The 24,176-nt window shown below is 39.3% G+C and overlaps 1 protein-coding gene across 2 annotated transcripts; it reads right to left on the minus strand.

Annotated features, from left to right (window-relative positions):
• Positions 1 to 114: 114 nt before the first annotated feature.
• proser1 (proline and serine rich 1) lies at positions 115 to 24,173 on the minus strand. Of its 2 annotated transcripts, XM_060826172.1 has the most exons (12): positions 23,651 to 24,173; positions 18,385 to 18,450; positions 18,048 to 18,116; positions 17,790 to 17,884; positions 16,180 to 16,273; positions 14,136 to 14,246; positions 13,105 to 13,188; positions 10,550 to 10,628; positions 8,756 to 8,839; positions 6,727 to 7,165; positions 4,165 to 5,389; positions 115 to 1,772 (listed from the first exon to the last, which is right to left on the minus strand). In XM_060826172.1, exons 1-12 carry the CDS (start codon positions 23,693 to 23,695, stop codon positions 1,644 to 1,646), a joined length of 2,520 nt encoding a protein of 839 aa, XP_060682155.1. In that variant the 5' UTR covers positions 23,696 to 24,173; the 3' UTR covers positions 115 to 1,643. The 2 variants fall into 2 exon arrangements, with proteins under 2 accessions (XP_060682155.1, XP_060682156.1); XM_060826173.1 differs by lacking the exons at positions 17,790 to 17,884; positions 18,048 to 18,116; positions 18,385 to 18,450; positions 23,651 to 24,173 and adding an exon at positions 17,414 to 17,494.
• Positions 24,174 to 24,176: the final 3 nt, after the last annotated feature.

The raw sequence follows: 24,176 nt of genomic DNA on the forward strand, positions 1-24,176 counted from the left end.
TTCAAAGTATTCTCATTTTTGATGTTATGCTGCTTTGCAGTAATTAGATTTAAACCAGATAAATCAATTGCTTTGTCAGAGCATTGCCATGCAAATGCAAAGGGAGTTAGCTGTTTTTATAAGCCTTTACTCAGTTAAAAAAAATCACGAACATATTTTTCCTACAAAGGACAGAACCCTGCGTGTAAATAAATGTAGCTTCTAGCACATGAAACTGAATTACTGGGAGCCGGAAGGATAACTTTAAATTGGTTTTCAGTGTAATTCTTGGTGGTCAGGAATACTTAACAAATCAAATCTAATGTTGAATACCATGTAACATTGACATTTATGAATATGATCAGCATTCTGTCTGCTGCAGATGGTCAAAGAACAAAGAATACTACAGAACAGGACAGGCCCTTTGGCCCTCCAAGCCTGCACTGATCCATATCCTCCATCTAAATCTGCCGTCTATTTTTGAAGGCTCTGTATCCCTTTGCTCCCTGCCCATTCACTTTTTTGTCTAGATGTTTTAAATGACGCCATTGTTCCCATCCCTACCATCTCCCCTGACAATGCATTCCAGGCACTCTCAACCCTCTACGTAAAGAACATTCCACGTATATCTCCCCTAAACTTTTCCCCTCTCACTTTGAACTCCTGACCCCTCATAATTGAGTCCTCCACGCTGGAAAAAAAAGTTTCTTGTTATCCACACCTCTCATGATTTTGTAGGTCTCAATCAGATCCCTCCTCAAAGGGGGTCAAAGGGACATGTTGTTTGATGAGGTCTGACAGTTGTTGGAGCAAACCATCTGCCTACGTATTTGTCACAACAATGGTAATGACTCAAAAACTACATTGTTTACATGTGCAGTCAGCAGAACATCTTTTTGATTTGACTGCAATATCAGGTTAACGAGAAGTCTCACTTAAGTTTAATGCAAATTAGTAGCATAAGAAGCAAGCTTTATGACAAAATGTTCAAACATTTACAGTAATGAACTGTTTGCAGAAAATAGACTTCCTTGGCAACTGAATAGTTTGCCATTTTGGAGAATAGTTAAGAATTATCCACATTTCCGAGTTTAAAGTCGCATATAATCCCGACCAAGTAAGGCTGTTGATTTCCTTCCCCAAAAAGACAACAGTCAGTTAGATGGGTCTTTACCAATAATCCAGTGGCAATATGGTCACTACTCCTGGTTCTAAATTTTTTAAATTTCACATTTACTCAGATTATCCACATTTACATTTCCCATCTTCTGTGTTGGGATTTCAATCAGTGTCTTCAGTCCATTACTCCAGTCTCTGGATTACTAGTTCAAAAACTTAATCACAAGACTATCCCTTTATAATGTTTCTCTAATGTCCCATATACTTGAGTGAAAAATAGCATTTAGCAAGTCTTACCAGCTTACAGATATTGCAACTAATCAGAAGAAATTTAAACTGAAGACACTGTTTCTATATCATCCCTCGTCCCTTTTTTTAAAAATCAAAAAATGATGTTCAGATATATTTTATTTGGAAAAAACCCATCAAGTTCCATCTACATAACTGCTAAGTATACCGTATGCCTAATCAAAGAGCTGGATAAATTCAGCAAACATCAACTTTACATTGAAATCTTACAGGGTATTTGAAAGCAGGTCCATTATCTACTGCCACCCCAGTTGAGAAGACAAGCCAGGTGGGAGAGAATATGGAGTTGCTGGTCCAGATGAGTAGCATCCAAAATCATTGTTGCCCTGAGTTGGAAAGTTCTCCAGAGACGCAGCTGAGTGTGACTGGAAAAAAAATACAATATATTGTAATTGTAATCTTAACAAAAGGTACTAGCAATGATTTTTTTAAAATGAAAAGTATGCTTTATCAGCTGTTCAATTTCTTATTAGTACTGATTGCACTCTGTTGTGACTGATTACCTATGCAATAGATGTTAATCAGACTGCAAACTTAAATTCATTTAAAGTTTTATACCTTCACCTAGATTTGAGCAAAAGCAAAACCTTGTATTGGTCATACAGCAAGCTATTTCTTCTTTCTAACTTCCAAATTCTAGCTTAATTAGTATCTCCTTCAACTGTGTTTAGAAGAAAATGAGCCAAATGTTGGCAAATCGGACCAAGTCATATTGGGATGTCTAGTTGGCACCAACAAGTTGGACTGAAGGGCATGTTTCCGTGCTGTAGAGTCTAAGAGTAGACTGTGCACCTCCTTGAACATTTTCTTCCATTCAACATGATGACTCATTATCTGCCTCAACTCCACCTTCTTACCTGTTCCCGATATTCCTCTACTCCCTGCAACAGTCTAAAACATATTCAGTGAGTCTGTTGTTATAATGGGTGATTCTTCAATGTGAATTGGTTTTAACATGATTGAAGAATTCAGCCTGTTATTTGTAGAATGCAAACTCTCCTTACCTGTATTGGCTCTCTCACAATTCCAGCACCATTAGTTTAAAATGCTAAAACTTTCCACTTATCAAAAGTATTCAGTGATAAGTTTTCAGTGCATCCTAATTAACATAATCTATAACATAATCTATGGAGTTTATTATGGGTCATGAAAAAGTACATTTGATCATTCATTCTAATTAGTGTCAACCTCTTTCTAAAATGATTCCCAAGTCCTTTCCACTTTATTAGAAAAGACCTAAGACTGATTTCAGTGAACAGCAGTGCCAATTCTAGGCATTATTCCATACCCGTAGTCAACAATTATGTGTACTATAATTGTAATCTCCTAACATCTACAGTCTCTACTCATTACCCTATCCATGCCTTTATAGGGGTATACACCACTTCACCCCGATAAACAAACTACACATCAGAGAAAACAAATGCAGGAAGCGGCTATTTGGCTCTTCAAGCCTCCTCGCCATTCAATTGAATTACAGATGATCAGCTAACTTGGTACTCTATTCCCATTTTTTCCTCCAAATCCTTTGATCCCTTTCATCTTAGGAACCATATCCACATCTTTCTTGCAAGTCTTCAATGTTTTGACCTCAACAGGTTCCTGTGGCAGAGAATTCCACAGGCTCACCACTCTCTGGGTTTAAAAAAAATCCTCCTCATTCACGTCCTAAGTAGTCTATCTCAAAAGCCTTAGATTGTCATCTCTGGTTCAGGATTCACCAGTCATTGAGAACATCCTTCCTGCATCTATCCTGTCTAATCTTGCTTTATAGATTTTTATGAGATCCTCCCCTTGTTCTTCTAAACTTTAGGGAATTTGGTCCAAACCAATCCAGTCTCTGCCTCTACATCAGTCTTACTATCCTGGAATCAGTCTGGTAAACTTTCTTTGCACTCCTTCACTAGCAAGGACATTCTTCCTCAGATAAAGGAGAACAATCACAGAATCATAGAATCCCTACAGTGTAGAAACAGGCCCTTTGGCCCAACAAGTCCACACCAACCCTCAACAGTAACCCATGCAGACCCATTCCCCTATCCTATTATCCTATATTTACCCCAAATAATGCAACTAATCCACATATTCCTGAACACTATGGACAATTTAGTATGGCCAATCCACCTGCACATCTTTGGATTGTGGGAGGAAACTGGAGCACCGGAGGAAACCCACGCAGACATGGGAAGAATGTGTAAATTCCTCAGTCAGTCTCCTGAGGATGGAATCGAACCTGGGTCACTGACACTGTGCAACAGCAGTGCTAATCAGTGCGTCACCAATGATGCACACAATAGTTAAGGTATTGTCTTACCACTACTCTGTACAGTTGCAGCAAGACATCTCTGCACATTCACTTGAATCCTATTGCTAAGAAGTCCATATGCCTTCTTCCCCACTTGTTGCTCCTGCATGCTTATCTTCAGCAACTGGTGTACAAAGTCCTTCCTTTTCCCACTCTATTGCCATTCAGGTAATATCTACCTGCCTGCTTTTGTTACCAAAGTGGATTCACTCACAACTATCCACATTAAACTCTGTCTGCCATCTTTTGCCCACTTAATTTGTGCAAATCACATTGAAACTTCTCTACATTCTCCTCACTGCATACTTTCCCACACAGCTTTGCGTCTTCTGCAAATTTGGAGATATGACATGTAATTTCCTCGTCTGAATCATTAATACATATTGAGAATAGCCAAGAAGTGAGAAAAAAAATGTTTCTGCTCACTGACCACTCATATTTATACATTTTACCTGCAGTAAAGTAGAAGGTGCAGCAGACTGCAATCCAGGAAGAGTCGCAGCACCCATAGTTGTCTGGAATCCTGGCAGAGGCACGGTATCCACGTTAGACTGTAGGCCTGTAGGTGACACCATGCTCACACCAGACTGTACATTAGGGATAGAAGTGGTACCTACAGTGGACTGAAGATCAGAAAATGAAGTAGCACCAATAGTGGACTGGATACTAGAGAGTGCAGGGGAACCCACTACAGACTGGATTCCTGGTAAAGACCCAGCACCTAGAGACTGAAGTCCAGGTAAAGAAGCAGCACCCAAGGCAGACTGCAAAACAGGGAGAGAAGCAGCCGCCATTGCTGACTCAAGGCCAGGCAAAGATGAGGCAGCTACAGCAGCTTGGAGACTGGGAAGGGTGACTGCAGTTGTAGTAGGTTGCAATCCAGGTAATGAGGCAGCAACCACAATAGAATCAAGTCCGGAAAAAGATGTAGATGACTGCAATCTGGGAAGTGTGACAGCAGCAGGCTGAAGCCCAGGGAGAGAGGAAATTGAATGCTGGAGTCCAGAGGGGGAGGCAGGAACTGACTGGAGCTCAGAAGCAGATGTAGGACCAGGATGGAGGCCAGCATGGGAGGCAGCAGCAGCAGACTGCAGTCCAGCAAGAGAGGCAGCAACAGCATGCAGACCAGCGAGAGAGGCAGCAGCTTGCAGTGCAGCTGGTGATGCTGCAGTAGATCGCAGTGCAGCTGGAGATGCTGCAGCAGATCGCATTCCAATTGGAGATGCTGCAGCAGATTGCAACCCAGCAAGAGATACTGTAGGCTGCAGTCCAGCAAGAGACATTGAATTTCCATTAGATTGGAGTCCACCTAGCGATGCTGTAGTTTGGAGCCCATGAAGAGAGGTGACATCAGCATTAGACTGGAGTCCAGCAACGGAAACAGCAGACTGAAGCCCAGGCATTGTAGCTGCCATCGCACCATTCTGGACTGGAGACAGAGATGTAGTAGTCCCAGAGGAATGCATTCCTGTCAATGTTGCTGCAGTTGCAATAGACTGAAGACCAGGTAAATTTGTAACAGTCATTCCTGCTTGGAGTGCAGACAGAGAAGCAGGAGATAAAGTCTGATTCTGGAAAAATATAGGCAATCCTGGGAAGGATAGAAGATTTGGGAATGAGTTGCTCATCGGTGGAGATGTATTGGAATTTTCACTTGTCTGAAAACCTGAGGATGAACTGAAAAATTATAATGCAAGATTAAAGCATTGACAATTAGAATTGCAACAGTGACAGGTTTTTAGCTATTGACGATTACCATAAAATTGTTATTTTCCTTGAGAGTGTCTCAAGAATATTCACTACTTCTACTACAGATTGATTTATTTCATGTTATTAAAAACAGAAGCACTATTGCATTAACAACATGGAAATCTACACAAACTGAAAGGATATAAAAATGGTGTCAGTACAATAGAACATTTTAAAATTCACTCATCCTGAAGTAAAACAAATTTTCAAACATAGAGCTTTGGAGGCTGAAAATTGAGATTTCAATTTTGAGGAAAATAACAGTTTAGCCTTATTCGCTTCTTACCATTGTGACATCATAAAGGACTTTGGTAAGACTGGCATAAAGTATTTTTGTCTGACAGGAAGTTCAGTAACCAGTAAATATAGATTTAAGCTAATTGGCACAAGGATACAGGAAAGCATGAGGAAAATAATTTTTCAGCAAATTACAATCCAGAATGCACCACCTAAAAAGGATGATGGAAACTGGTTCATTTCAAAAAGGGATCAGATAAAAATATGAAAAGGAAAAATTCCAATCTACAGGAAAATGACCAATCTTCATTCGACTGATCTAGAAGACTATGAATTGCAAATTTAAAGTATGACTAATGATTTTCTATTAGATTTTGGAATTCTCTACCCTCCCAACCTTCGTATGTCAGGTATTTTAGTTTAATATTCATCCAAACAGACATAACCTTAATTTAATATCTCATCCATAAGCCAATATCCCCAGTAATGCAGCAGTCTCAGCACTACACTAGCTTGGCAAAAGTGAGGACTGCAGACTCTTGAGATCAGAGTCAGGAGTGTGTTGCTGGGAACGCACAGCAGGTCAGGCAGCATCCAAGGAGCAGGAGAATCGGTGTTTCGGGCATAAGCCTGATGAAGGGCTTAAGCCTGAAACATCGATTCTCCTGCTCCTCAGATGCTGCCTGACCTGCTGTGCTTTCCCAGCAACACACCCTTCAACACTACACCAGCTTGGGCTGTTAAATCTCAGTGTGGGAAAAATATGCACCATCATCTGAGCCAAGTCACACTTCAAATAATTTCATAATACAAATTTTTTTTCTACAACTTGTTCATTCAAAATCAAAAGTATTCAGTTAAGATTACAATGTTCAAAGAAATGATGCTCATCAACTTCCTTAACTGCATTTTTATAATAAAGAAATACACCTCATATGTCAGATTTAGCAGGTTAATTGAATTGAGAACTGTACTTCTGCAGTATACATTTTGTAATGCACCTCTTACATCAAAGACAATATACTTACCCAGTTTGTGGCATCACACCAGGACTACAGTTTGTGTTAGTGTAGCTGGAGGTTAATCCTGTGACAGTTGAACTATGAGTTGATGTACCAGTATTTCCTGACCTTACTTCACCATGTGCCTGGGAATTCTGTGGTGCCGCTGATACTACAGCCGTAGTGTCCTGACATTCAGGATATGGAGGTGGGGCAGAAGAGCCACTTGATTGAGGAACACCTGCAAAAACTGGAGGTATTGAGGCGGATGTGCCAAGCCTTGAAAAGGCTGGTGTTACTGGCGCTGAAGCAAAAACTAATTGATTTGCAGGCGACTGGACAAATGTAGGTGTTGCAACAGGTGTTGCTGGAGCTGATGAGTAAGAACCAAGTGGTGAGAACACAGTCGCATGCAAGTTGGCAGCAGAGGAGTTATAGCTCAGTTGGTTGGCTGATCTGGAAAAAGCTGAAAGAAAAATATTTTTGCCTTAAAAGCTGTATTACAAGTTATAAATAATGACTAAAAGATATTCATTGTTCAATGCTCCTCAGCTTATCGTTTTGAATCTTAAATTCTGGTACATTTATGAGTATGTCTAAACATAAATGGTTTTTAAAATAAACTTTGTCCAACCTACAAAGTGGTTCAATGACAAACTCTTGAAAAAGTGCTATCAAGTTTTTTCACCTCTGTATACTTTTAGGCAACAGAAAAAAAATCTGCCCTTGCTAACCTGCAATTCATTGTTGCAGGTTATTGGTGCTTTGTTTACCTATGCATCTCAATTTTCAATAATGCCTCTCAATTTTTATTTGACACCCTTAAGAGACCGTTACATAGAAGAAGCTTACATGTCCATTATCTGCATGGAATCCCCAATATTAAGCACATTACTAATAGCATACCTTTATGTCATTTCCTTTATTTCAGGTGTTAAGTGAAATCAAAACCCTAGCTAACTATTCAGATTGGAATACAAACATCAGGAAACAGGTATTTTTGCAGTCTCCTCAAGCAAGCACCATTCAAATAAATTATCTAGTTATTCACTTCATTTATTGTTTTTAGTGAATTGCTCTGTATAACTTAACTGGATGGCCCTCTTTGTAACAGAAACTAGACTTCAAATCTGTTGTTAAGCACTTTGGAACATCTTCAGGGCACTATAACTCATTCTTTAACGAAAAGCACTTCCACTTCTAAGGATCTGGTGACCAGACATGCATATCAATACTTTCAACCAGATAGCTGTCATAATTTAGTGTTTTTTACATCAATTCATGAAAGGTACCATGATTTGAAGGGTTAAGATATTAGATACATGCGAGGAACAAGCTGACGAACTGCAATCATGTTGAGAAATCTAAGGGAAAGATAATGAACTGTGTCTGTTGCGACTTTAGAGATAGAACAGACCAGGTCATCGAATAGGCTAGAATATCCTAAATAAGTACCAAACAAGGCAGAAGCCAAGAGGGACACTTTCATCAAGTGCATAAAACAGTTAAAGCAAAAGTAATTCAAATATGTGCTATGAATGAGTGGTGGAGCAGACTTGATGAACCAAATAGCTTAATTGTGCTCCTATATCCTGTGGTACCCAGTGACCTTTCCATGTATTAAAAATTCACCTTCCCAAAGTGCTTTGCAGAATCCTTGCCCTAGAAAGTAAATAAGTTCAGTAGAGGTTACAATAGAACAGATTACATATTGTTTCTACATTTTCTTATACTTTATCTATTTTTCTGTTACATTTCTATTTATGATCTTCTTACTTCTACCATTAACATTGTAAGTCAATGCATGGGTCAAACAGATTTGTTTTTGCTTATTATTAAACAAAGTTCACCAAATTTCAGTGATGAATTAACCCTACATTGAATGGTGATGTAAGAAACAGGAGATTAGAATATTCAGGAACAGTGGTTCAGAAATAAATTTCCTTAGGCAACATTACAAAATGCTCCAAGTACTTTTCCACCCAAGTAACCAACTTTTAGTTTAAAAACACAGTTACATGAAATGCATTGAAAAACAAATTAATTCTGGTCAGACCTTGTTGAGGAGCATAGGCGGCTGGGGCTACAACTGGAGCTATGAAACTGCCCATTGGGACAAGGCCAGCTGTATTATATGCACCTACAGAAAAACAAATAGATATATAAATTGGGACTCATCATAAGAGTCTCATTTCCTACATCATGTCCTTGTGCAATTATTTGGAAATAAACACCCACACTGCACCATCTGGGAAGCTACTTTTGGGTCCAAAACTTGTCATTCGTTCCCACATAATTTTTAAAATTAAGTTTCAAGTCACTTAACTGCTATGTATGCCTTTTGGAGATGACACATTAAGAACACACAAGCATGAAAGCTTCTTTATGCAACCCATATTGAAAGTGTAAAAATGCATTCGAAGAAACAAAAAAAACAGTGCACATTTTAAGAAATAAAACACCTGTTTTACAGATGTGAAGAAGTGAAAAGTCATCCAGCTGTGTGGTATCAAGCTATGGAGTGCTTATTTATGAGAGGCAGATGCAATTGGGGTGTTAAGCAACTAAGTGCTGTAAAGGATTGATAACCTTGGGGACAAGTATATTAAGCATGCAATTACAACATAACAAAATTTATCAATCTTTTATATAAGCTATTGATTCTTGTACCTAAGCATTTATTGTAATAACTCATCCCCACGTTGAACAGCCAGATGAATGCATTATTTGTAAAACATTTTCGAAAATATGCGCTATGTTTTTACTTTCTGTGAATGCATTTTTACAGTTTCAGTATGAGCTGCATGAAGCGTTCATGTTTGCGTGTTCTTAATAATGTCATATCTAACAGGCATACATGGTACGTTAAGTGGCTCGAAACATAATTTTCATAATTAATGAAGAGACATACGGCAAACTTTACACAGTTCAAGGGCCAAACATAGCTCTCCAGATGAAATAATTGTGGATATCTATTTTCAAATTATATCCCCATAGGAAATAACTGACGATTGGAGGCCATCTAGTTGAACCAGTGCAGTACAATCTGCAATCATTACAGATTGAAACTAGTATATTGACTACTACAATAGTCAAGTGCACAAAGTTTAGAGAAACTATAACACAGGATGGTGCAATGAGTTGCAGGTCTTATTACTTGTTATATTTAGGTAAGATCTAACAACAGATTATATGAAAATTTTCTTTTTTTGGTTTAGAATTCTCATAACCATTTCGCAGCAGACAAAATGTTTATTGATCAAAACTCATTAATAACGATGTATGCTCTTATACAGCATAAGCTTATATCATGGTAAGTAAAAATATTGGTGTAAAATAAGAGAGATAGTTGTCTTGTTGTCTTCTGCCATTATACAATTGAACTTTGAAAATACTGAGAGCGATGCTTTGAATTTGTAGCTCAACATTCTTCACCTTCCAGTATACAAAGTGCAATCACGATGTGCTTAACAAAGCATGATGTCTTTTTTTATAACATCAATATTTCTGCTACACTAGACGCTCTCCCAAGTAAAAGAATACTTGTCATGCATCGCTCAACTTATAACACTTCTTTGATGAAGAGCATATGCTCGAAACGTTGATTCTCGGATGCTACCTGACCCACTGTGCTTTTCCAGCACCCCACTCTTTGACACTTATAACATTTCTAACACCAATATCTTGATTCTTTGGACAGAAATCATTTTCTGATGTCAAAATAGGCACAACAGCATTACTACTCTAAGACACTTGACACTTTGTCAACAATTCGATGCACAAATAACTTGTGGTGTCGTGACTGCACACAGTATAACTACTGTTGCCAGTGAAACAACTAAAATCTTACTTGGTGCAATAGTTGCATGTGGTTGGCAAGGAGGTATAGGGTAAGGAACAGGCTTATGAGGATTGTAAGTTGCTGGAGCCTAAACAAAAAGAAAAATTAAACATAAATACGCAGGACTCAATTCCTGAATAAAAGCTACAAGCTTCAGTTAATCCATTCACAAGTATACTTTGTAGAATTTTGTATCTAAATAAAGTGCAAAACATAAAATGAATACATAATTTCAACAAATCATTCAAAAGAATGTTTAAATATAAACACTCTTTTAGTCATAATCAATACTTTTAAAATTGAAGTCATATTCATGTTTTTCTAGCATTTATACAACTTTTAGATGGATGAACATGAAAGGCTTTACAGAAATTCACTGCAGTAGTTTACACTGAAAAATCAAAGTGCAAGGGGTGAGGTAAACTAAAGTCCATCCTGTCCATGCTGGTCATCAAGCAGCTATCTATGAAAGTCATATTTTCCAGCAAGAGGTTCAGTCCTCATCAATACCACCAAAAAATAACGTGGTACTTTATGTAATTTTGCTTGGTTCCAGCTGACAAGGAAATGTGGCAATATAACAGTTTCTGCACTTCAGATGCTATTCACTTGCTGTAAAACAATTTAGTATATTCAAAAGTTGTGATAAAAGCTCAAATAATTTATTCAAATAAAACAGTATCAGTTACTCAAATCTCCAGAGCCAACCGCAAAGAAAAAAGTTCAGTTATCACCACTTAACAGATAGCTCTAATACAGGCCAAATAATTTGTGACACGTGGGAACTTAAGTGGAAAATAACTTAGACATTAGGAATAGGAGTCAGTCAGATGTCTAAAACATTAGAGCACCAGCTCACTTTACCCTGTTTACAAAGTAGATAGCATTTTTTCATAATCAGTTTACAAACTGATGCAAAGAACTGACTGCCATACAAATAAATGAAGTTAGAGTGCACATAGGCCAATGCTGCTCTTGTTTTAATAAAGAGCCAGAGCTGAAAACGTGTTGCTGGAAAAGCGTAGCAGGTCAGGCAGCATCCAAGGAGAGGAGAGTCGACGTTACGGGCATGAGCCCTTCTTCAGGAATGAGGAGAGTGTGTCAAGCAGGCTAAGATAAAAGGTAGGGAGGAGGGACTTGGGGGAGGGGCGTTGGAAATGCGATAGATGGAAGGAGGTCAAGGTGAGGGTGAGAGGCCGGAGTGGGGATGGGGGCAGAGAGGTCAGGAAGAAGATTGCAGGTTAGGAAGGTGGCGCTGAGTTCGAGGGTTGGGACTGAGACAAGGTGGGGGGGGGGGGGCGGGGGAAGAAAGGAGGAGGGGAAATGAGGAAACTGGAGAAATTTGAGTTCATCCCTTGTGGTTGGAGGGTTCCTAGGTGGAAGATGAGGCGCTCTTCCTCCAGGGATGAACTCATTTCCCCTCCCCCCACCTTGTCTCAGTCCCAACCCTCGAACTCAGCACCACCTTCCAAACGGCAATCTTCTTCCTGACCTGTCCACCCCCATCCCCACTCCAGCCTATCACCCTCACCTTATTACCCTCACCTTAAGCTCCTTTCACCTATCGCACTTCCAATGCCCCTCCCCCAAGTCCCTCCTCCCTACCTTTTACCTTAGCCTGCTTGGCACACTCTCCTCATTCCTGAAGGGCTCACACCCGAAACGTCGATTCTCCTGCTCCTTGGATGCTGCCTGACCTGCTGCGCTTTTCCAGCAACACATTTTCAGCTCTGATCTCCAGCATCTGCAGTCCTCACTTTCTCCTTAATAAAGAGCCAACCTCAATACAGAGAAAGCCTCGAAACCTCAGATACAATTTATAATTCTCCTTTACACTGGAGTCATACCCTTTAGCTATACATTCTAACTTTGTGACTAGACAAACAGTTTACAAACCTAGCCCTGAGCTCACTTTCTGGCTCTGGTCACTTTAATATTTCCATTTAACTTGGGAATTCTTCTACCTTATCTGATGACTTTACACTATCTATGATAAACTCTTCAGCTATCCCTCTGGATACTGATCTTGCCTGTCCCAACTTCTTTGAACTGCTGCACATGTACTTTCACAGAACTAGTTACTAGACTCCTGTCTCAAGGTAAGACTGGGTAAAATTTATTATACAAAGATAGGAGCACTGTGCAATACAATATAAAACATACCTAGTTTCATCATTGCAGAAGTCACAAAACACAAACATTGTTAAGTTAACATTGAATAAGGCAAGTGTTACTTAAATGACAAAAGTATTGGCTTTATGTTTTCAAACACAACGTTAACTGAGGGGTTGTAGGCATTCTATTCCACATGTAAAATGATTTAATTCATTTGAAAGAAATGTTTGAAATATTAGTTTATAGAAAATGGAGAACGTGATACAATTGGACACCCACGTTTGCTTGATGCTTACCAATACAGATTCATAGACTTTGATCCCTTCTATCCCATTACATGTGTTTGCCCATCATCAATCAATGAAAACTGTGGACAATGTCATTATTTAAGAAATATAATTCTTGACCTTATTAGTCATCGTTATCAGTATTTTGTTCTCCATACTTACAGGTTTAGAAGGTCCAAGAATACAGGTTGCTATCCCTCGGCCAACATTATAACCACTTTCATTTTCTTTCTTTACAGAAAGAGCCTGTCCAAAGAAGGTCACAATTAGTTCTTCGCATAGTACATTTATATTTGGTTAATATGGAGCTCTATTTTACATATCTTATTATTATCATAGGTATTATTCTACATATTATAGGAGACTACCAAAATATTCAAACATTTTTGGTAATAAATGATGATGTAAGTAACCCACTGAACTACATGATTCACTCAGCTTCAGGAAACACAAAACGTAACAGCACAAAATGTCCCAAATAATTTTAAATCAATATTTTCCAATCTCTCATAAAAGTACAATATCATGAATGAAAAGATGATGGAAAAGCACAGGAGTTGTGTCCTTTACTGATGTCTTAAGAATCTTTCCCAAAATGCTGATGCCCTTGCTTGGCTAAAGTTCCCACCGTCAGGATGTTGCATCATCGGTGTCTTTATAAATGGCCAATATAACATTTGTTGGCTGAACCTATAAGCAAGTTAGCTTTGTAACTTTTGAAGTTCTTGTCAATTTTTCTTTTAATAAGTTCAATAAATATTGACAGATAGAAATCTGTCCCAGACCTTTGTCAATACTGTTCTTAACTTGGTCCTCAAATCAAATTAGTACTCAGTAAACCTTCTAGTATATTTTCTAGCATGTCCATATCATCAAATGAGAAAACATCAATTGCAAAGAACTAAGGGCACAAATTGATGCCATACCATTCTGCTGCAAACATTCTGTCCCCAATTGTCTTGGCAGCCTTAACATTAAACAGACAGAAATAAAAGCTGTTTGCCTCTTAATGGATAAATGTATAAGTTGCTGGATCAGTCACTCACACCCAGATTTACCAGCCTTCCCTTTCCACTGTGTTCCAACTGCCTTCAAAAAAGGAAAACACCCTAAACTGAAAATGATACGGTTTCCTTTTACAACCACGAGAAATCATTGATTAAACATGTTCAAAATAAAGCTTCTATACTTACCGCTAACAATCCATTCAACGCACTTGGTTTCCCTTTAGGATATGGGTTTCCTGGAATCATTCCACACGAAGATCTCATTGCGAGAGGAGCCTTACAGCCAGCTTTAGAAGCCTTATACATGACAAGAAAAATAAGGATTATAACAGAAGGAACCACACCTCTAATCCCATCGTTGTAAATCTTCAAAATGCACTACCCTTGATTTCATAGATAAGCTTAGAAACTCAATTGTAGGTTTAAAAGAAGATTAATTGTATTGCATAGCTTAATCCCCATATAAACAATAAAAATGCATTACAAAGGCTTTGCCCAGAGAATACAAAAAATGGCTGAAGTGCTTAAGACTCAAAGCAAGTGCAAAACTTAGAGAAAGTGCATTCTTACAGGATTTGAAGATTCAAATATTAATATATGGATTTGGTACCTATTTACATATTAATAAAATCAGTATATTCAGTCATCCACAAGTACTTCCTATGGGCTTGAAAATGTTAATAATGTCTTCACTGTGTCGCTTTTGTTTGCCAAGACTATCCACGATTTGAACACCTTAATTGCTTGGAGTCTGGTCGCAGTCCTACACTCCAGCCACCAGGTGCTGCTCAATTCCCAATTTATTGGAATGTATTTTTTTCTAAGCTTGAACTTAATACCTTGTATAACATACAATTTAAATTACAACTTTTCTTCCTTCAAACCTTTAAAGGCTGAATGTTAAATTTACTGTTCTCAATTTCTCCTAGCTTTTGTCTCAGACAGCTCCTGCCTCTCACTTTTTCTGTCCCCATGTTTTCTTCTCTCTCCTTTCAAGATCTGACTTCTACAAACTGAGCATTTTTCTCTGCTGGGTATACCTTGGGTTGTCAAGCTCCACACCATTGCCTAGCCACTAAACCATATTACTCGGCTAACATACTATTTTCAACTCTTTCATGGTACATGAGTAACACTGGCTAGGGTAGCATTATTGTCCATCGCTAATTACTCTGGAGAAACGGTGAGTGGCCTTTTGAACTACTGCAGATCTTAGGATATGGAGATTTCCAAAATATTCTTAGGAAATGAGTTCCAGAATTTTGACCTAGTGACAACTAAGAAAGTGTAATATATTTCCAAGTTAAGTTCAGGCAAAAACTTGCATCTGCTGCTCTTCTCCATGTACATGATCGACATTGCAGGTTTGGAAGTTGCTGTTGAAGCAACCTTGGTCATTTACTATGATGCATCTTGTTGATGTCATTATGTGTCAGTGATGAAATGAGCAAATGTTGATGGTGATGAATGGGGTGTCAGTCAGGCTGCTTTCCCTTGGATGGCATCAAGCTCCTCAATTGTTGTTGGAGCTGCACACATTCAGGCTGGTGGAAAAAATTCCATCATAGTCCTGACATTTGCCTTGCAGCTGGTGGACAAACCCTGCGGTGACAGGCAGTCCTGTCAGAATTCCTAGTTTCTGACTGTACATCCAGTACATAAAACTCTCAAACATAAGCTCATCATAAGCTATCCATCCTGTTCATCCAAGCCAAGTTTCCTTTGCCCACCTGACCTTGGCTGCTGACTATCACAAAACCATAACTTGTTCAAATGTACTCCCACCTACCACCCAAATATAGTGTGATTCTTTCCTTGGCACTTGTGAGAACAGTATCACAGTTCAACCGCCTTCTTAAATAAATGTTACAGTCTTCCTGTACTACAAATTCAAACTTTCAGATTTTATTTCTTACGTGCATACTTTATTGTGGTACATAAAACAATTTCTGAATAATTGAAATATCTGCCTTATAAATTTAAAATTAAGTATCTCCTCCATCAAGTCAGGCAGCATCTGAGGAGCAGAAGAATTGACATTTCTTACATCAGAAACGTTAATTCTCCTGATCCTTGGATGCTGCCTGACCTGCTGTGCTTTTCCAGCACCACACCCTCAACTCTGACCAGCAGCATCTACAGTCCTCATTTTCTGCTAACTCCTCCATCACACAACATTGAGTCACATAAAACCAAAAGTCAGAATAATAGTTTATTTAAGATACATCACCTGATCAAGAATTCTTTTGCAGCGTTTCTTTTCTGGCAGGTGTACCCGGAAAATATCTTCAATTAGCCGATAATTGTGAGGATCAATGATATTCCTAATATGAAAAAATATTGATCACATTTACAATGCCTACCAAACATTTCACATTTAAAAAACTCATTTCATTTTTTAAACAGCTGAACATAGGACTAGGAGTAGGCCGTCCAACCATCAACCCAGCCCTGCCGCTCATGGCTGATCAGCTCCCCAGTGACACTTTTCTCCATATTTCTTGGTGTCATTCGTGTTCAGAAATCTATCAATTTCTATATTGCATATGCTGAACAATTAAAGTTTTGAAGCATTCTCGGTTTGAGAATTTCAAAGCTTCACCACCCTCAATGAAAAAATCCTCCTCATCTCAGTTTTAAATGGCCTATCCAGTATCCTGAGAATATGTCCCCTGGTTTTAGATTTACCAGCCAGGGGAGACATCTTATACACATCTTTAAGTTTTTAACTTCTTTCACTGACCACAGTTGATTAACCTTTCCCTTTACGGATCTGTGCATTAGAGGAATGTATAAATGTTGCAGACAATGTAGTATTTCTTTAAATACTAGCCATTACCTGATTACTGTTAACTCTTCTAGTATATTTTCTCAGTCTTTCACAATTTTCTTTCTTTAGATTTATGACCATAGTTTGAGAATGAACTGCACCATATTAAAATTTTATGCAAAATTCTATCATAATATGGGCACTATTTCCCAAATTTTGTTTATAGTAAGTTATTAATTACCTCTTTCTCATTTCACAGTTCCAAATCCAAAATAATCCCTAGTTGGCTCCTCAATATATTATTCCAGAAAAACATCTCATCCACAGTCCAGGAATTTGGTTAATCCAATCTATGTAAACTGAAGTTACCCATTATTGTTACCCAGTTCATATGCAAATGTTCAGTCATTCAGTTCTCCTAGTTCTATGCTCATTGTGTTGACAGATTGGGAGTATCTTGAGGCAACTGCTTTAAAAGGTCCTGCTTTTCAATCTTCTTCCCAATTGACCAAAGTCTGCTTTCAGGACCTCATTCCCATTTCCTACCCAAGTTACTGATTGCAACATAGAGCATGACCTATGCATGTTTAACCTCCCAGAATGTTCTGCAATTGGTTCATGACATTCTTCACCCGGCAGCAGCGAGGTAACACATCATCCAAGAGTCACATCAATAGTCTTCAAAATAACATACCCCATTACTTCTGTTCTTTCCCTTTTCATCTTTTCTCCTACACAGCTAAGCTGCTCACGGTGTTAATAACTTGGTTCTGGCTGCAACAACTACACACTTATGGTAATATTCCTGCAAATTCCAAAAACAATATCTTGGATATACACATCAGATGCACTGGAAGTACCTGACAGAATCAAAAATACTCTGAATTTCACATTCACATAGTTATGGCATTCCTAGATGATCGAGAATTGTTGCATTTTTCAGCATTATTCATAGGGTATTTAGAAAATGATAAGGCCTAAAATGTCAAGTTGAAATTGGAAAAATATATCATTAGCAAATGTAACACAGGGCATGTGTGAAACTAAACCAAAGATAAAAACATACTTACAAGGCTATTAGATCTAAGGCGACAAGTTTATCTTTAGTGAAAGTGAGGCATTGAAGGATATTTATTACTTTAGATACATGGATGGCTACCATTTTCTGTAAAACAAATCAATGAAAGCAGACTGGCTTTAAAAGACTTCGTTCAAAGGGCTGCAATAAAACAAAGTTCATCAAGACAAATCATCATACATTAGACAAACTGAAAAATTGGACAGACATTTAACAGTCTGCAATATAGCACAAATTCTTCTACACTTACATGCTGTAAAGCTTTAAGGGCTTTCAGTTGAGGTTCTGCCCAAGAAAAATACTTCAGTAACTCAACCACCTGCAAGTAAGATGTGGATACAGTTTTAAGAGATAACTAAAATAAAATTATTTTTAACTTCCCTTGAACTAAATATATTTAGAAAAAAGTGATTATCTAACACAGCTTTCAATTAATATTTTCCACTAGGATTTTAGAATACATTAGAATGTTAAAACCAACAATTATCTACCATAGATGTAGTTATAACATAAAATATTAAATTGCAATCACACAGAATGCACGAGCAGCAGTCATGTGCAGTTAATTGAAAGTTAATTGACAATACCTGTTCACTTGAAAAATATCCATGTACATATTCAATTGCCTTTAATTTATGATCAGTCAGAACCCCCTAAGAAGAAAGTGAATATTTGTAGATTGAATAAATAACATGGTTGCCAGAACATATTTACATCTTTTTGCAAACATTGCAGTGCAGTTTTCATCTTAGCATGTTGTAAATTTTGTTAATATGCTTTAACAAGATTCAATTGGTGGTAAAACTAGTATTACTCCAGCCTCTGCTAAAATCACAAGTGTCTAATAAAATAGTTTAGCAAGATAAAACTAATGTAACTTTACTTCAAAATGAAAGGTAACATATGAAAAAATGTCCTACGTATCCAGGTATTTGACTCCACAAATAGCAAGCCTTTTAAAAAAAAATTTTAACCTATTTTTATAATCAACTTGTTCAGAGATGTTATTAGACAGCTTTGAAGCTAGTGGGACTGAAACCTGGGCCTCCTAACCCAAGGGGAGGGACACTACAACTACACCAAAAGAGCCCCCCATGATGACTTAGAGAGGAATTCACAAATATCTCTAAACATAAATGATTGAAGTAATTAACTATAGCAGCTGCCATTATAAAAAGGAGTTATTAGAACCTGAAAACAAATTTTGACAAGTGTACAAATTTTAAATCACGAAATTAAACTAATGTTCTAAATCGGCTCTATACTGGACAGTACATCATGTATCTAGGTAACTCAATGGACAATGCAAGTTGATATAAAACAGAAGTATATTAACATCAGCAGGTCAGTAAATTGAATACTTTTGAAAACAGGCAAGCCAAAGTAATATCTCAAATCTCAGTTCAAAAGAAAGCATCATATACAGGGGACAAAGTCAAAAGGATGGGAAAACTGCCAAGAACTTATAAAATACTCATATTTTGTTTTGAGATTACTGGAAGATAAAATATTCAATACTGGAAACCCAATATATATACAATTTATTTATATTGGGTTTAAGCAACACAGCTCGTAAATATTATAACACACTAAGATGTCACACACTGCTGAAATAGCAATGTCATATTATGTTTTTTTAAACTACTGCATAATGCATAACCCGAAACATTGAAGCATTTTACCTACAATAAATTGTAAAAGCATAGTCCGCCAAGGACATAATTCCTAGGCCTCCTCCACTGCCAAATCTAAACCATCTGATACCTGGAGGAAGAATGCCTCATCTTCCGCCTAGGGATCCTTCAACCACACAGCATCAACATCATCTTTACCAGTTTCCTCATCTCCCCTGTCCCCAACTCATCCCAGATGCAACCCTCCAAGTCAGCACCACCCTCTTGAAATGTTCTACCTGTCCACCTACCTTCCCACCTATCCATTCCACGCTCCCCTCTGACCTATTACCATCACCCCCCACCTGCATCTACCTATCGCCTTCCCAGCCATCTCCACCCTCATATTGATCTCTAAGCCCCCTCCTCCCCATCCCCCCAGACATTCCTGATGAAGGGCTTATGCCTGAAACATCGATTCTCCTGCTCCTCATGTGCTGCCTGACCTGCTCTGCTTTTCCAGCGCCACACTTTTCACGTAAAATAACTTGTTGGAATTACAGTGCCCATTGCTGAAATCAAGTAGCAAGATCGCGCAAACAAAGAGACAAATGTGCAGTCAATCTGGCTTGAGGAAAAAATTGTTGGTCCAAAAACACAAAAATCCTTATTTAATCATCAGTGTCATGGGCTCTTCAGTGTCTACCTGAGCCACTGGAATAAGCAACATAGAAATTTGGTTGAACAATCCATTTAAAACATAGGACTTCTGACATTATAGTTGTGCTCAGTTTTAGCCTGAATCCATAACTTTCCAAATAAGAGATTCAGTGGTTAGCACTGCTGTTTCACAGCGCCAGGGATCCGGGTTTGATTCCATCCTTGGGCAACTGCATGGAGTTTGCATATTCTCCCCATGTCTGCGTCGGTTCTTCAGGTGCTCCGGTTTCCTCCCACAGTCCAAAGATATGCAGGTTAGGTGGATTGCCCATGCTAAATTGCCCATAATGTCCAAAAATGTGCAGCTTAGGTAGATTGGCCTTGGGAAATGCACGGTTACGGGGATGGGGTGTATCTGGGTGGGATGCTCTTCAGAGTGTTAGTGTGGACTTGATGGGCTGAATGGTCTGCTTCCTCACTGAGGATTCCATGAGCAGTGCTACAAATTAAATGAAGGCGACACCAAAATCTCATACAAGTTTGTGATTTTTACAATAAATTATCAATTGCTACTGACCTGGTTTTATTGCCATTGTGTATATATGGCTGGACCAGTTTCTGGTCAACTAATCCCAAAGGATGTTGACAGTGGAGGATTCAAAAATGACAATGCCATTGAACATACAGGGACAATGTCTGGATTTTCTCCTGTTGAAGACAGTCATTGCCTGAACTTAGATGGTACAACTGGTAGTTGCCCTGGAATGTTGCCCAGATTTTATCACATTTGAACATGGACTGCTTCAACATTGGTGGAATTGTGAATGGTATTAAACATTGCAAATTAACCAGAGTGAAATTATCAACAATCATCCCCACTTTCAACCTTACGATGATGGGAAAGTCATTGATGAAGCACCTGAGGCGATTGGGCCTAAGACATTATCCTAAGGAACTCCTGTAGAGATAATTTGCCTCCAACAATCACCACCAGGTTTCTTTGTGCTAGGAAAGATCCTAACTATAGTGTAAGAGTTTCCCCCTCTGATTCCCAGTGACTCCAGTTTTGTCAGAACTCTGATGACACTCTTGGTAAAATATTGCCTTCATGACAAGGGTGGTCACCACCATTACCTGACGAGTTCAGTTGTTTCGACCAAGGCTGATAGGTCATGAAATAGAGTAGGGCTGGTGGAACCCAAAACTAGGGCAAGTGAACAGATTAAGTGTTGCTTGATAGCATAGTCAACAACACCTTCCGTCACTCTAGTGAAGACTAAGATAGATTGAAGAAGTGGAAATTGGTTTGGTTAGATTAGTCATGCCTGCTGCATACATGACATACCCAGGCAACGTTTTACATTGCCAGTCAGGTGCCAACACGATATCTGCCATCTGACAGCTAGGCAAGGATCATGGGACACATATTTCCAGTACTGTCACTGGAATGTCCCATAGCCTTTTCAGTATCAATTGCCTTCAGCTGTTTAGTGATATCACATGCTGAATCAAACTGGTTGAAACTTGGCATCTATGACACTGAGGCCTCTGGAGAGGCAGAGATGGATCAAGCACTTGCCATCTCTGGCTAAAGATGCTTGCAGTGCTGCCATCTTGCCTTTTGCACTGATATGCCAGGCACTCATTATCAGTAATGGGGCGATATTTGCAGACTTTCCTTCACCAATGAGTTGTTTAACTATATTCTACTCACAACTGAATCTGAGCTTAGGTTTTGTTCTGGTATATTAAGCTTGGTCTATTGCACACGGTCTACTATCACATGGTCTGATGTTCTCACTTTACCAGGTTAATATCTCATTTTTAATGTATGCCTGATGCTACTCCTGCAGCCAAACTGATCCCCTTGCTTGGTGGCAATAGTAGAGTGGCATATATACCAGGACATGAAGTTACAGGTTGTGGGTCAACACATTTGCGTTGCTGATGCCCCATCGGTCCCTCACGATTACCCAACTTTCTACTGCTAGATCTGTATGAAACATATCCCATTCAGCATGGTGGCAGAGCCACACAACACACTGACAGTATTTCAATGACAAAAAGAAGTCTCCTGCTCAGCCTCTCCCCTCACGAGAGAGGTGATAACCCTCAGGTTAAACCACCAAAAATTCTGTCTCCATTGAAACAGCAGCCCTGTGCTCTGATAAGACTACCACAACTTTACATTTTAAGTCCAAATATTTCTTCAAGGAATTTGCATTCACTAACCACCCAGATCTAACATCAGATCACATCCAACATCCACAATCATTGTGCCCATCTCACTTCATAATTTTGAATAATTTAACTCATTTCAGTATATAATTATTTTTAAAATGATTCCAGGATTTATACCTCCAGAATTCAGTCTAGTCAGTGTTGGTCTCTACAACCTTTATCCCTAATCCAATAGTCTAATACTTTATTTCAGATTTATCTTGTCTGCTCATGTGCCAATTATAAATCTCTTTACCATCAGCTTTCAAGCATCTTTCAAGACTATAATCACCCAAGCTTCTATAAGCTCCATAGTTTTCTGCACTGCATCCAACTCCAGCAAGATTCCCTTCTAGAACAGCAATCATAAAAAGGGAGAAAAGTCAAAAGTGGGATGCAGGAAAAGCACAGCAGGTCAAGGAGAAGATACTGGAACACTGTACGCTCATGGTCATTGAACTACATTGCGGCTAGTGGGTCACATCCTGTTGAGTTGAAACATTAAGTTTTGTTTCTCCTTCCACAAATGCTGTTTGTCTTGCCTAGGTATTTTCCAGCATTGCATTCTTTGCCACTTTGCACTAGCTACACAAGTATCTTCCACCACCTGGGGTGCCTTTTCTCATCTGCTGCTACCAATCGCATGCTGGAATTCTGCACTGAAGAGAAACTATAACTTAAAAGGGAACACAGGATGTTGCCAGGGATGGAGGATCTGAGGTATAGGGAGAGGTTGAATAAGCTAGGGCTTTTTTTTTCCCTAGAGTGTCAGAGGCTGGGAGGTGATCTTATAGAGGTTTATAAAATCATGAGGAGCATGGGTAGGATAAATAGACAAAGCATTTTCCATGGGGTGGGACAGTCAGAACTAGAGGGCACAGGTTTAGGCTAAGAGGGGAAATATATAAAAGGAACCTAAGGGGCAACTTTTTCATGCAGAGGATGTTCCGTTTATGGAATGAGCTGCCAGTGGAAATGGCGGAGGCTAGTACAACTGCAACATTTAAAAGGCATCTGGATGGGTATATAATAGGAAGGGTTTGGAGGGATATGGGCCGGGTGCTGTCAGGTGGGACTAGATTGGGTTGCGATATCTGGTCGGCGTGGACAAGGTGGACCTAAGGATCTGTTTCCATGCTGTACGTTTCTATGACATGGTCTGAAACGCTTCGGGCATAGGACCTCTGAAATTCTGTTTCTGAACAACAGTCATATTGTACTCGAAACGTTAACCCCTTTTCTCTGCTGAGTTTATCCAGCATTTTCTGTATGTTCCACATTTCCAGCATCCGCAGTATTTTCTTTAATCTGAAATTCTCACTGGGCGGAGTGAAGCGCAGGGGAACCGTGGAGACTTTACCTTCCGTATTTCATCCAGGACGATTGCAAACGATTTGCTATCCATTTTGGAGGGAGAGATAGGGAAGCAAAGGAGATGATCCAACCGTATCTCCCTCGCTCTCCTTGTCTTGAAAGAGAGGAGCGGTTGTTCAGTAATCACGGTTACTTCCGCACCCTCAGGAGGATGAGGAATGCGACCAGAGACGGAGAGGGAGAGGGTGGGCGCTACTCCACACACTGGGCTCCGAGGGCCGCCATCCTCCTCGGCCTCTTCCCGAACCGTGCAACCTGCTCCATGGCCGGTATACCAACGGGAAAGGGAAGCAACAACCTCCCTAACGCCGCCCCTTGTTGTCCCCCACCAGCTACCGGCTGTGTTCCAGTAAGAGGAGGCGGAGAAATGAAAGGTTTGGGGGTCGTCCCCCAACTCCCGGCTAACGGCCGCCGCTCGAGACCGACTCGAACTTCCGACCGTCGCTCTGTCTCTGCCCCGAACTGCCGAAGACAGGAGGGGGGGGGGGGGGGTCCTTCACCACCAATTGCCG

This window comes from Hemiscyllium ocellatum, chromosome 6 (genome assembly GCF_020745735.1).
Source record: "Hemiscyllium ocellatum isolate sHemOce1 chromosome 6, sHemOce1.pat.X.cur, whole genome shotgun sequence".
In the NCBI taxonomy this organism is placed as follows: Eukaryota; Metazoa; Chordata; class Chondrichthyes; order Orectolobiformes; family Hemiscylliidae; genus Hemiscyllium; species Hemiscyllium ocellatum.

What these genes read in the sequence shown, in the direction of transcription:
- proser1 (XM_060826172.1), bottom strand. Translation starts at nt 23,695, where the DNA reads ATGGATAGCAAATCGTTTGCAATCGTCCTGGATGAAATACGGAAG. An exon ending in GCAAAAGAATTCTTGATCAG is followed by an intron (nt 14,247 to 16,179) that starts GTGATGTATCTT and finishes GTCATGTATAAG; the next exon opens with GCTTCTAAAGCTGGCTGTAA. An exon ending in CGTTGAATGGATTGTTAGCG is followed by an intron (nt 13,189 to 14,135) that starts GTAAGTATAGAA and finishes TTCTTTGGACAG; the next exon opens with GCTCTTTCTGTAAAGAAAGA.